General features: G+C 37.9%; 1 protein-coding gene across 1 annotated transcript; it reads right to left on the bottom strand.

The window, feature by feature from the left end:
• Positions 1–6,315: 6,315 nt before the first annotated feature.
• On the bottom strand, positions 6,316–13,967 carry ldlrad2 (low density lipoprotein receptor class A domain containing 2; the record flags this gene model as incomplete). The annotated part of the gene is made up of 5 exons (XM_079844263.1): positions 6,316–6,584; positions 10,722–10,862; positions 10,947–11,093; positions 11,510–12,010; positions 13,880–13,967. 5 exons carry the CDS (start codon positions 13,965–13,967, stop codon positions 6,316–6,318), a joined length of 1,146 nt encoding a protein of 381 aa, XP_079700389.1.
• Between the last annotated feature and the right edge of the window lie 656 nt (positions 13,968–14,623).

Below are 14,623 nucleotides of genomic sequence, written 5' to 3'. Positions count from 1 at the left end.
CAAGCCCAACCCCTGAAAAACAACCACACACTATAATCCCCCTTCCACCAAACTTTACACTTGGCACAATGCAGTCAGGCAAGTCCCGTTCTCCTGGCAACTGCCTGGCAAGACTCGTCCATCAGATTGCCAGACAGAGAAGCGTGATTGGTCACTCCAGAGAACACGTCTCCACTGCTCGAGAGTCCAGTGGTGGCGTGCTTTACCCCACTGCATCTAACGCTTTGTATTGCACTTGAGGTAAGGTTTGGATGAGCTGCTCGGCCATGGAAACCCATTTCATGAAGCTCTCTACACACTGTTCTTGAGCTAAGGCCACACAAAGTTTAAAGGTCTGTAGCTATTGACTCTGCAGAAAGTTGGTGACTTCTGCGCACTGTGTGATTTTACGTTGGCTACCACTTCATGGCTGAATTGCTGTTGTTCCCAATTGCTTCCACTTTGTTATAATACCGCTAACAGTTGACCGTGGAATATTTAGTAGTGAGGAAATTTCACAAATGGGCTTATTGCACAGTACCAGGCTTGAGTTCACTGAGCTCCTGAGAGCGACCCATTCTTTCACAAATGTTTGTAGAAGCGTCTGCATGCCTAGTGCTTGATTTTAAACCCCTGTGGCCATGGACATGATTAGAACACCTGAATTCAATGATTTGGAGGGGTGGTCCAATATGTTTGGCAATATAATGTATGTTACATGTAGTTACTATAGTAGTAACTATAAATTATGCATAATTACATGCAACTAACCCTAAGCCAAACCAAACCCTAATCCTAACCCTATAAGTTCACGTTGTTACTTAGTACTTACAGTATAATTACAGTGTAACAAAGACACCAAATAAAGTGTAATTCAAATTTGGTCCAATGCAAATACAAGGTTTATGACTGTGACTTAAACTAAAGCCTATTGGCTGTTTGGGAAAAAGGGGAGGCGACAACTTTCTCCATGCCCCACCCCAACTTCCTGTTTCAATTGGAAATACATCAACACAGGAATCAAAATCTTTTAAAAGGTTTTTTCAACTGGATTAAAGCAACTGAAATGCTCCTTAGCATTCTCTTATGTGACATGAATACACATTAATACAAGTTAAATCATAAAAGCTGGAAAATCAATTAAATATTCCACCTTCAGAGGTTCCATTGGGGGTCAGTGCAGTTGGGCTGTCCTCTGTGATCGGTGACAAAGATGACATGCCAGCCAAACCTTGAGATACAAAAACATCTGCTCAGAAAAGATATATATTAAAAAATAAACCACATTATCTATCAATTAGTTTGTTAATAAACAGCTTACCTTTGACCCTTACTGAGACTTTGTCGGAATGAGGTGACGTTGCATTTTCTCCTAAGCCATACACAGTATAGTAGCAGGATATGTTGATATGTGAACTATCTAGATCTTGTGACCACGCGATCAGTTCGCGGCTGGTAAGGGTGAAGTTACACAATACACTTGGTTTTTCAAAGTTCTCCTGTCCTGCAAGGAACATGCATTCAGATACATTCTGATTCTCATAACCTCCACAGACCATCCACACCTTTTCTTCATTGGTGGCAAATGTAGGAAATATCGTCAGGTTAGCCTGAGGCAAACCTATTAAAAAAAAAAAGATACATAAATTCACCTTTGCAATAAAATATCATAATTAATTATTAATTTATTATCAAATTAATTATATTACATAAAAACTGTTTGTGTATAAATGTCATTAATTTAATATACAAGTCCAAGACAATTGGACAAGATAGTTTTTTAACTACTGACTCTCGAATATGATTAAGACAAGTAAAGGTTTATATAAAAAGTGTAGAGTTCTAAAATGTATATGCACTCTTAAAAATAAAGGTTCCAAAGGGGAACCAAAGAACCAAAAAGGGGTTTTCACGGCGATGCCATAGAAGAACCATTATCAGTTCCCTGAAGAACCGTTTTGTGAAAGGTTCTTTAAAGAACCATTTTTTCTATCCGTTTTATAGTCTAAAGAACCTTTCTTCACTACAAAGAACCTTTGTGCAATAGAAAGGTTCTTTGGATATTAAAGGTTCTTCATGGAACCATACACCCCGCCAAAGAACCTTTATTTTTATAATAAAAATTATGCAAGGGGGAAAATTAATGGAAATCTTTTTAATGTATGTATTATAGGGGAAAATGTAGCTGTTCTGGCAAGGTCCTCAAAGTTATGAACAAACGTTCTTCCAGTAACATTAATAAAGTTTTAGTTAAATTTTAGTTTAGTTTAATGTTTTTCATTTTGTAAATGTTGCTGTGTTATGCTGTTACTTGTTTCAGAGCGAACAGAGAACATTCAGAAGGAACATTCACATAATATTTGCGAAATGATAAAATGTAGTTGCATCACTGTAAAAAGTGATCAGTTGACTTAACTTGAAAAAAATTGAGGAAAGCCATTGCCTTAAAATTATTAAGTAAATAAACCATGCATAATTGAAAAAATTAAGTTGTGTGGAATTGTCAAGTTCACATAACTTTTTTTCAATTACGCATGAAGTTTATTATAATTTTAAGGCAACGGGTTGCCTACCTTTTTTGAGTCAACTGATCACTTTTTTTCACAAAAAAATGTCTTGAAAGCATAAACACACTTTATAACATTTAGAAATAACATTTTCATAACTTAATGCAAACATAAGCAAAACGTTCTTATAACATATTTTTGTTAGCTGGGTTAATACCATAGTAAAGCATGAGAAATCACTTACCCTGTGATTGAACCTGCAGTAAAAGCTGAAAGGTTATGAAGATGAACAGGGCCATTTCACTATCTGAAGACACTGTGAACAAACTTTCCATTAGAAGTGAACAATAGACACTACTCAGAAAGTGTCAGAGAGAAGTAGGAAATGAGACTTACCTCAAAATGGGTGAAATGCCTGTTCAACCTGACATTTCTGTAGAAGAATTTTGTGCTTTAAAAAAACTTTAACCAATTACCATGTATCAGTCTCAGAATTCAAAAGGCATCAAAAGGACCAAACAAGTAAGAAAAGTTATAATCAAACGTTAGAAACAGGTAATTCAGAAGGGTGATGATGAAGACATTTAAAAAGGAAGCTCACAGAGTCACTTTCACTTTATGTATCAACTTTTGTTATCACCATTGTTCTACAGAAGTGGAAAATGAGAAGTACAATTGTCCTTAAAGTCAGATTATGAATCATGTTAAGATTTAATGTTACCTTTCACAATGTCTGAATGGCTCATTTTAATGTCTAGCAGAATGTTGAATCATCATGCCTATTAGTCTGAACTGTAACTTACTATTAACTGAACTATATCTTATTTCAAGTTAGTTTTGCATATAGAAATTTGATGCATTCAAAGTCTGATAATATGAAATCCTGAGGGGAAAAAATGTATTCATCAAATAAAACCAGCAGGCATCAGTCAGAGAAAAATACTGGACATTCCAAAATTATTTTTATATTTCAGAAACACTTTTTGTTGTTGTTGCGAATGAGAAAGATAGCACTCAGGAAGACTTTAGTGAGCATGTGCTATAGGGGAAAGTTACTTTTCAAAGTAATGCTTTACAATATTGTGCTACTCCCTAAAAAAGTAACCCCTTTTTATGAAAAGTTTAACTCAAATATGAATGTGTAGCCTACATTATGTGTAACTTAAAGGTGCACTATGTAACATTTCTGTCTGCTAGAGGTCGCCTATTCAAAACAAAGGCCTAGCTTGATGACGCTAAGTTTGAGCGCAGAATCTTGGGACACATCTGGTGGAAAAGAATCGGGATAGGACTCGGGCAGAAATCATGTTCATGGATGTGATTATTAACGTTACTGTAGTGTGAAGCAGAGCAGGGCCGAGTGTTGTGGAGCTGAGCAAGGCCGCTGGAGCAATTGTTTGAGCAGCTCTGTTTATCATATTAGATACATTTGAGTGTGTTGAAAATGATGTTATGATGTTACTCAGTGCGTTCCCTTGACGGCAGCTATGAGATTTGTTCACACTGCAGTGAGAGTAAAGCGTTTCTGCAAAATAAAACCGAGGGGAACGCAGATATGACGCAATTGACAGGCGACTCCCTCACACGTCCCGTTTCCTTGGTTAAAATAGCAATATCCTCACGATTTACAAATAGTTGGAAACATTTGGGATTTTGTAAGTACTCAAACGAACAAAATATATAACACTGGCCTAGTGGTTTTTGGATATTTTACTAAAAAAATATTACATAGTGCACCTTTAACTCGTTACATCAAAAGTAATCTGACTATGCAATGCAATCATGTTATCCCAACATTGGTGCCATTGTCAAGCTTAATTGTCAAGCCTCCAGACTCCCCTATAAAAAAACCTACAGAACTGTGCAGATAAAAAAATAAATAAATGCTTAAGCCTCACATCGGCTCAAAATGTCTTCTCCGTTGTCAGCAAGGGATGCTTTTGTCATCAATAAAACCCAGCAAATATTGGCCAACAGCATTGTTTAGCAGATGGGAAATCTATATTTTTGGCCTTTATAGCATTCTGTTTTAGGTGATATTTACACATCCTATCATTCATTTTATTGGCACGTTGAAGACCAAACAATTTAGGCGTGTTGTGCGAGTGGGTCATTGATGACGTTTGCGCCCGCTTGTGTCAGAGAGATACCGCAGGAACAATGCAGGGCCGTTAATTTAATGCGTTTACGGACGATCTTAATGGGGTCAGTGTAACAACAACCCACACCCATCGCTGTGGCCTTCAAGGCCTGAAAAGAATCTACTGCCTGGGTTCAGAGAAAAAAATCGAGGTCACCTTAATGTCAGATATTAAACGTCTAGGGCCTGTTTGAACAGGGGGTTTGGTGATTATATAAATCGGTCAAACAGAGAAAAGGAAATTCTTCTTTGAGCAAAGAGGATCTGCTCTGAAAGGTTGCTAGGAGTGACAAAAGTAACAGACGCAGTTTGAAATGGAAGCGCTTGCCAAACTTTCCCTCTCTTTGGTAAACAGTCACAAGGAGAATCTGAAACACTTGGTCGCATTAAAATAGTTTTTTAATGACTGAAATTGTCTATTTACAGTTTTACTAGCATCTAAACTCTCTATCAGCCTTTAATCCTGAAGACAGGAATACGAGACTTAACATACAGACCACATTCGTCAATATAAGTGATGTACATTGAACTGAAATATCTGAATGCGGCAATTGAATATGCATAAAATAATCCAGTTTCTAATTTATAAAATGTTTGGCAGTAAATTTTAAAATATTTCGATATTCAGGGTGGATGATGACCACCATGGATGATGACCTTTGACCCTTTCTCATAATTCCATATGACTCACCTTGTTTATGTCATTGTATTTTATATTTATATCAACACAAATGAAAAAAAAATGCCTAACATAAGATATGATATATGTCCTACTATCTTCTATAGCAGTGGACAAATGCATATTGGGAAAAATGTTGTGGGTTTGGGAGAGGGTGGGGTATTAAGATTTTTTCCTTTGGATTAAATTATTTGTGCATCAGATTGTTACAAAATGGCCACTTTGTATTTCCTCTAATAATTTTTACTAGTCGTGTTTGACTTTTGTCAAATTTACTAGTTTTGGCTAAAAATGTTTTTTTTTTGTTTTTTTTTATGTACTTTACAGCAGTTAACTTGCACATCGCATTCATAAACACCTTTTGTGTCAGTGAAAATGCAAGATTTGGTCTTAAAAAAATTTCAGAAAAGGCTTTTTTGGCATAATCTTGAATTTACAGTCTCCATGTGACCAATAGTTTTAGTCAATACTGCACTAATGTTCAGAAAAACAGTTTGGTCCAAAAAAAAGTAACTTATTTCTGCAGGAGACAACAGTGACCAATAACTCCTGGAAAAATGCAGCTATAATAATGCTCTCTGCTAGCTTATTAAGCCTTTTATTGGAAATTTTTAATAATAGATTTCCAGTCCTTTGAAGCTGGATTGTCCTAGTGTTAGCTGTATCCCACTGAGGTAATAGAGAGTGGAATTAGTTCCTTTTTCACTTTGCGAAACCAACTAGAAACTAGAAATCTCAGCTTATGTTGTTTCCACAGATCCAGTATGAAATACATATTACAAATAGCAGATTTTGTTGCATTATGTTCTATCATTTTTTTGAGAATAAAAAATATCAGTGGGGGAAAAAAAAAATTTAGCACCCGGCAATTCTTCATTTAAAAAAAAAAAAAAAAAAAAAAGGTACAAAATTAAAAAGCATCACTTCTACTGTTAAACCACTTCCTAATATACTGTCCTCTGTATCTCCATTATGAGTCTTTAATGGAGCTAGGCTACATCTGTGTGTATTTACACAGCCACAGTGGTGGTGGAAGACACGGGTGTTGCTGCTCCTTCCGGCGTAACCTTAGCCAATCGGTGGTCCTTGTTTTGCGAGCAGCTCCGCCCGCATAGCTGGCAGGACGCACAGCAGGAGTTGCAGCAGGGCAGGAATCGAAACACACTCAAACGCCACAGGAACCAGCCGGGGGCCCAACAACACCAGCACACGAGAACCCCTCCTGCCGTCACACCCAGAACCACATACAGCGCCAGCAGAGAAATGGAAGCCTGGGAATCTGGAGAAGAAAGGATTTCGTTAATTGACTATAAGCTACAATACCCTGTGAGATTTAAAAGAATTCAACACAAACACTCACATTCACTCCATATTCTTGAAACTGTCATCTGTGGCATAAGTTTAAAACAGATCAAAATCCGGTAATCATGCGTCTTTTAAAATAAATCAATAAACCATGATAAGATCTTTATTATAGTGACTAGCACTATAATTTAGTCAGCAGAAATAGCAACTAGATTAATCTAGATTAAAAGATTAATTAGATTAATCAAACCCAAAAGAAACTAATTATTTATTAAATATTTGTGTATCATTTTGCTTGCCTATCAGCACTCAACAGTGCTATTTTATAAATTATATACAGTACTTATTAACATTATATATAATATTTATTTTATATATATTTTTAAATGTTTACAAGCAACATTTCTAATTGTACATTTTTTTTGTTTGTTTTTTTCATCAACTTTTTATTCACTATATTGCCAAAACTTTTGGGACGCCTGCCTTTACATACACATGATTTTACACAGCTATAACAGCTTCAACTCTTCAGAGAAGGCTTTCCACAAGGTTTAGGAGTGTGTTTATGGGAATTTTTGACCATTCTTCGAGAAGCGCATTTGTGAGGTCAGGTACTGATGTTGGACGAGAAGGCCTGGCTCTGGGTGTTATTGGGTTATTGGGTTGTCTATTAGGTGTTCTATCGGGTTGAGGTCAGGACTCTGTGCAGGTCAATCAAGTTCCTCCACACCAAACTCGCTCATCCATGTCTTTATGGACCGACGCTTTGTGCACTGGTGTGCAGTCATGTTGGAACAAGAACGGGCCATCCCCAAACTGTCCCCACAAAGTTGGGAGCATGAAATTGTTCAAAATGTCTGCTGAAGCATTACGAGTTCCTTTCACTGGAACTAAGGGACAAAGCCCAACCCCTGAAAAACAACCCCACACTATAACCCCCCCTCCACCAAACTTTACACTTGGCACAATGCAGTCAGGCAAGTACCGTTCTCCTGGTAACCACCAAACCCAGACTCGTCCATCGGATTGCCAGACAGAGAAGCGTGATTGGTCACTCCAGAGAACACGTCACGGCGTGCTTTATCCCACTGCATCTGACACTTTGCATTGCACTTGAGGTAAGGTTTGGATGAGCTGCTCGGCCATGGAAACCCATTTCATGAAGCTCTCCACAGACTGTTCTTGAGCTGATCTGAAGGCCACACAAAGTATAAAGATCTGCAGCTATTGACTCTGCAGTAAGTTGGCAACTTCTGCGCACTGTGCACCTCAGCATGTGCTGACCCCGCTCTGTGATTTTTACGTGGCCTTTTGCTGTTGCTGTTGTTCCCAATTGCTTCCGCTTTGTTATAATACCACTAACAGTTGACCGTGGAATACTTAGTAGTGAGGGAATTTCACGAATGGACCACGCTTGAATTCACTGAGCTCCTGAGAGCGACCCATTCTTTCACAAATGTTTGTAGAAGCGTCTGCATGCCTAGTGCTTGATTTTATACACCTGTGGCCATAGAAGTGATTAGAACACCTGATGTCAATGATTTGGAGGGGTGGCCCAATAATTTCGTCAATATAATGTAATTTATTTCAGCTTTATTTAAATTAATGAAAACTTTTTTTTTTTGCTTATTGTTTAATTTGGTGACTGTGTTATTCATTACATCATTTTGTACAGTAAAATAAGATACGATAGTCCTTATAATGCTACTTTCTTTTGGTTAACTAAAGCTCTCTTTGTGAAATCTGTCCCTTAAACTAGTGTGCCATTGTTTGAACACCTGTGGATTCTTAAAAGCAATTTAGATCAGATATGGAGGTAAAATATATTTCTTCAAATGCACAAATGTGAGTAGTGGCTACTTATAGCGGACTAATGCTCTTGAGAAGTTACAACGAGCAGCTGATTTACAGCTCACTGTTTGCAATGAACATTTATGTGCTCCTCAATTAGGTTTGTGTCCTTAGCCTTTCAGAGTTCACCATTATACAGCAATAAAACAAAATTTATGGACACTCAAAAAGAGCCAGCATTCTGAGGAGTAGTCATTATATTTGGGTTCTTGTGCATTGAACCATCTTCTTCACTCACAGGTTTTCATCTATCTTTCTAAACTCATTTTTAAGGTCTTAATATGCACTAAAAACAGGATAGTGGATATTGTACATTAAACCCAAAACCATGTAAAACCGATTTACTGAACATTGCTGCAGCGTAAACAGACAGTAACATGTACTTGGTTTTGTTAGTTTGGCCTTCTACAATTAACCATACAGCATTCTGGGAAGCCTTTAAAAAACGTTTGTAGTCTTGTAGAGTTTAATTATAAACAATTTTACAAGACGGACAAGAAACAACTGACTTATCTTAAAGCTGCAGTCCGTAACTTTTTGCGTTCTAGCGGTTCATAAACAGAACTGCATGCGTCTTGCGGAAGAACATTGCAGCCGGAGCTACTTCTCTCTGTTTATGTCTATGGCGAGTCACGCAGGGACTGTGCTCCTCCGCAGTGGTTCCTACCAGACCGGCTTGAAATAGTCCCAATATAAACACTTATTATAAGTGTACCATAATGATTCAGGGTAAGACAAAAACACGGTTTGGAAAATGGATTCATGTTGTACATTCTCACTATATAATTTTTGTAAATCTTGAACACAAAAAAAGTTACGGACAGCAGCTTTAAAGAGATTATTTAGAAATAAAAATGTGGTCATTTATGCACATTTATGCATAATTTCATTCTATAACTACTTTCTTTATAACATAGAAGATGTTTTGCTAGAGTGCACTTCTACATGCTAGGCTAGGGTGACCAAAGTCCTGTCCTGGCCCTAATATAACAATTTTCTATCCATACAGAGGGGGCATACTTTAAATGTATTGAAATTAATAAGGCATCTTTGAGTAAACATTGAGTATCATTTGAGTATCTCATTGCCGGGCTGAGTGTCCTGGTTTTCAAAATATGGTCACCCTACTGCATGCAATAGGAAAGTAAGGTGTTATTTGCTGATATAATTGCGTGATTTGCAATTTTTATCACACAAAGCTATCATATGAATTCAGAGGACTTACGAAGAATATAGTCGTATGAATTAGTGTTTTGGTGCTTTTTGTCACTTTTTGAGCTTGATGGAAAAGAACTTTGTAGGGATGTCACAAGTACCGGTACTTCGGAACCAAGTCAGTACTGAAATTATAAAAATGTGACGATACCAGCATTTCTGTAGTACCGGTAGTACCGACTTCCGTGTTTATCTAAGCGCATGACTCCAGAATGTAGCCGAATATATACTGTGTGTGTGACACTCCCTCGCTGTCTTTGTAGACTCTGCTGTGTGTGACTATATGAGGACAGAACGCATAAACCGTCACTTCATGAGAATTTGCCCTTTCATTTGAGAAAACTGTCATATCATGAACACAGACACTCAAAGGTCTTCACAGCAACCTGTCAAAATAAAAGTTCTGTTTAAAAAAATTTAATTTGGCAATATATTGGGCTACTGTTGTAGCCTACAGTAGATTGAGCTACGTCTCTATGTAATAATAATACGTCTCTACTAATAATAATAATTATGCCTAGATGGTTGATTATTTTTCACTTGATCTTTTTCTATAAACAATATTTACTTTTAAACAGCATACAGCCTTTAAATGTTTATGTATTATTTACTTAATAATAAACTTAATACATTTAATTCTTTTTTTTAATAGTTAAATAAATTTTGATGGTATTGGTACAGACTACTGGAATTTTGGTACCGTGACATCCCTAGAGCCTTGGCATTATATCGTATTTGTGTTCCACAAAAGAAAAGAAAGTCATACAAATTTGAAACAACATGAGAGTGAGTAGCCTATATGATGACATTTTTATTTTTTGGATCAGCTATTCCTTTAATTTTCTATTGCAAAGTCAACATGCATGAAGAAATATATAAATACAAAAATGCCTGCATTCAACTATCAAGACAAAGTACAACGAGAAATATTATTCCTTTAAGTGTGCGTTGTCTTCTTAGTAACCACCATAATGTGTGAGAATTTTTGATCTGTTTCTGTTTGGCTGCATGTTTTTTATTGCTTTTCAGAACTACTAGGGCTTACCAGTCACAGAATCTGGATCAGGAATTGCATTTGGAGTGGCACAGTTCTTTAAAGTGGACACTGTCAGAGTAGGAACGATGTTCAGCATCCGTGCTGGTTGGGTAACATGGTTCTGCGGGGGCTTGGGTGTAGATAGAGGACCTGAAACAAACGAAAACAAGAGCAAGACCTATCAGGAACAAATCCCAGATGGAACAGCCTTCTTAAAATAAACTCTTTACTGACCATTGCAAGCAGGATAATCGATTAAGTCACTGCCATCGCCACAGTTGTCAATGCCTTTATCGTCTGCACAAACCAGACTCATGGGAATACACTTCCCATTCCGACAGTTGAAGTAAGGCTGTCCGCTGCACTCTGATTGGTTAAAACCTGGAGAGAAAAACAATATGAGCAGTTCTAGCATGCTTAGACTTCAAGAAAAAAGTTCAAAAGACTGAGAAGTAGTGATGGGCGCTTTCGAAACATTACTTGTGAAACTTTTGTTTTGAACCAGAGATTCGGACCGAATATCAATCTGGCAAAGTCACGTGATTTTTAGTAAACAAGGCTTTGTTAGGTCATATTTTTACACTTTTCTGCATTTAATAGATTACACTTAGGTTTGTAAAAGGAGTTTTTATGCATGCTTGGGCTGAGTTTTCGTTGCATTTACACTGTTCAGACCAGCAGGCGTTACCAGTGTGTGGCTTTGGAACAGCAAATCAAATTGGATCAAATGATTCAAAATTTTGAAAAGCTTTGTTTCTCCCATCACTACTGTGAAGTGCATGTTAGCACATTCTAACCCAGCCTGAATGAAGTGAAGTCTCCAACAAAGTCCACCCTTGGCTGAGTTCCTCGCGTCACAAGACGTAGAGTTAGAAATGGTCCTGTTGACAACACTGGTCGAGGAGGGCTCTTCCCACAGAGTGGTGGGCCAATTGGGGGTGCGGACTTATCCTTCCCATCGTAGAACTGGATGTAAGAGCCAGCATGGCAGGGGTCTTCTGGTCCCTCCCTGGTGGTTGGCTCCAAGCTCAGGTCAGGCCGAGTCGGGCCAGATGAAGAGGAGCCCCTGGGTGATTCCGGGAAGAGGGGCGGGGGGCTGTGCGGTGACACTCTTAGCAGGCTGTAGACCAGGAAGAAGCGGAAGTAGAACTGCACCTTGTCCCGCGGGGTGGCGGACTGCATGGTGAGGTGGCAATCCGTTCCCATGGAGACAAAGTAGTACCTCCGGGACTCCTGGTGGGACTTTACGATCATGCCGTCACCCTGTATCGTCTGTCCACAGAAGTCCACCACATTCACTGTTGGGAATATTGAGATTCAGGGTCATTTTCTTTGAGAAATTGAAATGTGGGGCTCCAAACTAACTTTGTTTCAGTTATGCTCTAAAAAAAGACAACAGTGTCATTATTTAATTCAGTTTAATAACTGTGTAAAGTTCATCAATTATGAAACGGGTTCAATTTCGCTATAAGCAGCTCTACGGAAGGCAACAGTGTCATTTCATCAGCCTGAGTCAGTTTGCACCTCCTGAATTTGCTGAGTTAGACGCGTTCCCGAATCAACATTTTTTATTGATCCTGGAACAACATTCCTGTCCGAAAATATCCCTACCCCTAAACCTAGCCCTACCCATAAGTTATCCCTAAAATCAGAGGGAAATGATAGGTGAATAACACTGATGTAGAAAAACCTAACCCTTGTTGTAAGCCTAAACTTATTGTTGTAATCTTATCCCTCAAATCTGATTGGTTGATTAGAATGTTGTTCCAGCCAGGGTCAACAAAGATGGAGAAATCAGGTTCTGCAGTCAGTTCAGTGTTAATCTTGTATATTGCCTATCCGATAGTGTCTGTGCTGTCAAATCAACAATGTTCCTGAATATTATGTGCCTTTTAATCCCTAACTAAGCAAGCCAAAGGAGACAGTGGCAAGGAACCCAAACTCCATGTTGTGTAGAATGAAATAAAGAACACAGGGATGGAAAGAAAACAGAAAAAATCCAGTTCTAATCTAGAAAAACCACAAGCATGAACTGGCTTTGCATCCCCCCATCTGGGGTAAGAACCAAATAATAGGAAGATTTACAACCTCTTGGTTTATTAGCTTTGTTACTAAGGGCAACTGGTGGATCCGTGATGTCTCACTGCCAGGAATGTCCAGAGAAACCTTCTATTGGTGGAAAAGGACCAATACCTCAAAATATTCCGTAACCATGTATCCGAAACTGAGTTTCCACAAAAATGAGCAGCAGCAGAATAGTAAGTTCCCTATAAATGTTTTAATTGGCCAGACCAAAGCGCTCTGAGCTCCAATCACACCCGGGTTCCCACTGTAATGTCCAACTCTAGAAAAACAGCAAAGAGCGTGCCAACTCTGTGGGTAATGACACAGATGCCACAGGCTTTTTACAGGAACAGATGAGGAGGTGTATGCTAGCTAGATGTATTGTCTTATAATGAAAGGCAATAAATTATTTTTTAAATTCTCTCTCTCTCTCTCTCTCTCTCTCTCTCTCTCTCTCTCTCTCTCTCTCTATATATATATATATATATATATATATATATATATATATATATATATATATATATATATATATATATATATATATATATATTAAAGTTCAATTACAAAACATTGTGGTATAAATGATTGTTTTAAGCTTTTTACAAATATGTTTTATTATTGTGAAAGAGACACTCCAAATTAATTATACTGTAATGGAAGTAAAAAGGTTTTAGGGAGGTAAACACTTATGGCAAAATAATATGGGCCAACTGTATTTTATTTTAAATATATAGTAGACTATTTTTTCTCTTTTTATCTTCTGTATATTAGGGTAAATGCATGTCATGGCATTTTGGTTTTAAAAGTTAAAAGGTAATTTAATTTTAAAAGTTGTAACTGCAAAAACGAATTGTATGAAAACAGCGAGGTAAAAGACTAAAAGTAATTTTAAATCTACTTTCATTGAACTTCATTAGATTGCACTTGTGGTAAGACAAATTGAGCTACATAGGACAAGCCAAATGTCTGTGAAAGCCACTGCAACTCCAGCTAGTTCTAATGCCAATACACACAAATGAATTAAGAATACGAGAAGAAACCCGATTGCAACGAGGTAGCTAATAACGGGATAAATCTTGAGAAGTGAACACCCATCACCCTACCTGTCTCAATGGAGTGACTCTGGCGTGTCATTAAGCTGAACAGAACAAACCATCCTGACAGGTGCTGAATGCATCGCACTTTGTCCATATCGAGTGTCCAAGGCACTGGCTCCTCCAATGTTAAACGCAATTGTTCTGTCGCATATGAATCGCGCAAAGCCTACTCTTGCGAAAACCAAACATTCCCCTAATTTATAAAGACGACATATAGCCCGTGAAACACCCCCAGAAGTGTCTTTTAATGCGTTTGAAGCGGGAATATTTGTCTATGGCGTCTCAGATGCGTCGAGCTTAATCCTTGTTCATCATCCCGGCTTTTGTGTCTTTGAAGCCTCTTTGTCAAATTTATGCGTCTGAACTATTTCCATGACAACTGGTCCAAAGTCACGGATCTAAAGGAGGAGCCGTGCAGGACCCCCTCAAAGTTGCCCCCCACACAAGCACCATCTAGAGCTGAAGACAGGGGTGAACATCTGTCACACTGATTACATTTGGACATGCTCACAGTTGCAAAGTGTTTGTAGAGCACTAAAAGGGAACTGTTGGGAGTTTTATAAATACATGTATACTAAGTATACTAGTCAAAGGTTTGGACACAAATAGACCTATTCACTCTGCACTATTATAATAATTCACAATTGTAATTACAACTATTGACACAAATGGAAGTAATTTGTAGGCGTCTTCAAAGTTGCCAACTCTCAACTAAGTCAATGAGAAGCAACATGAGATGCTTTTTATAAA

The sequence above is a fragment of the Gobio gobio genome, assembly GCF_949357685.1.
Source record: "Gobio gobio genome assembly, chromosome: 19".
NCBI lineage: Eukaryota > Metazoa > Chordata > Actinopteri > Cypriniformes > Gobionidae > Gobio > Gobio gobio.
This window is presented reverse-complemented; position numbering and strand designations above follow the sequence as displayed.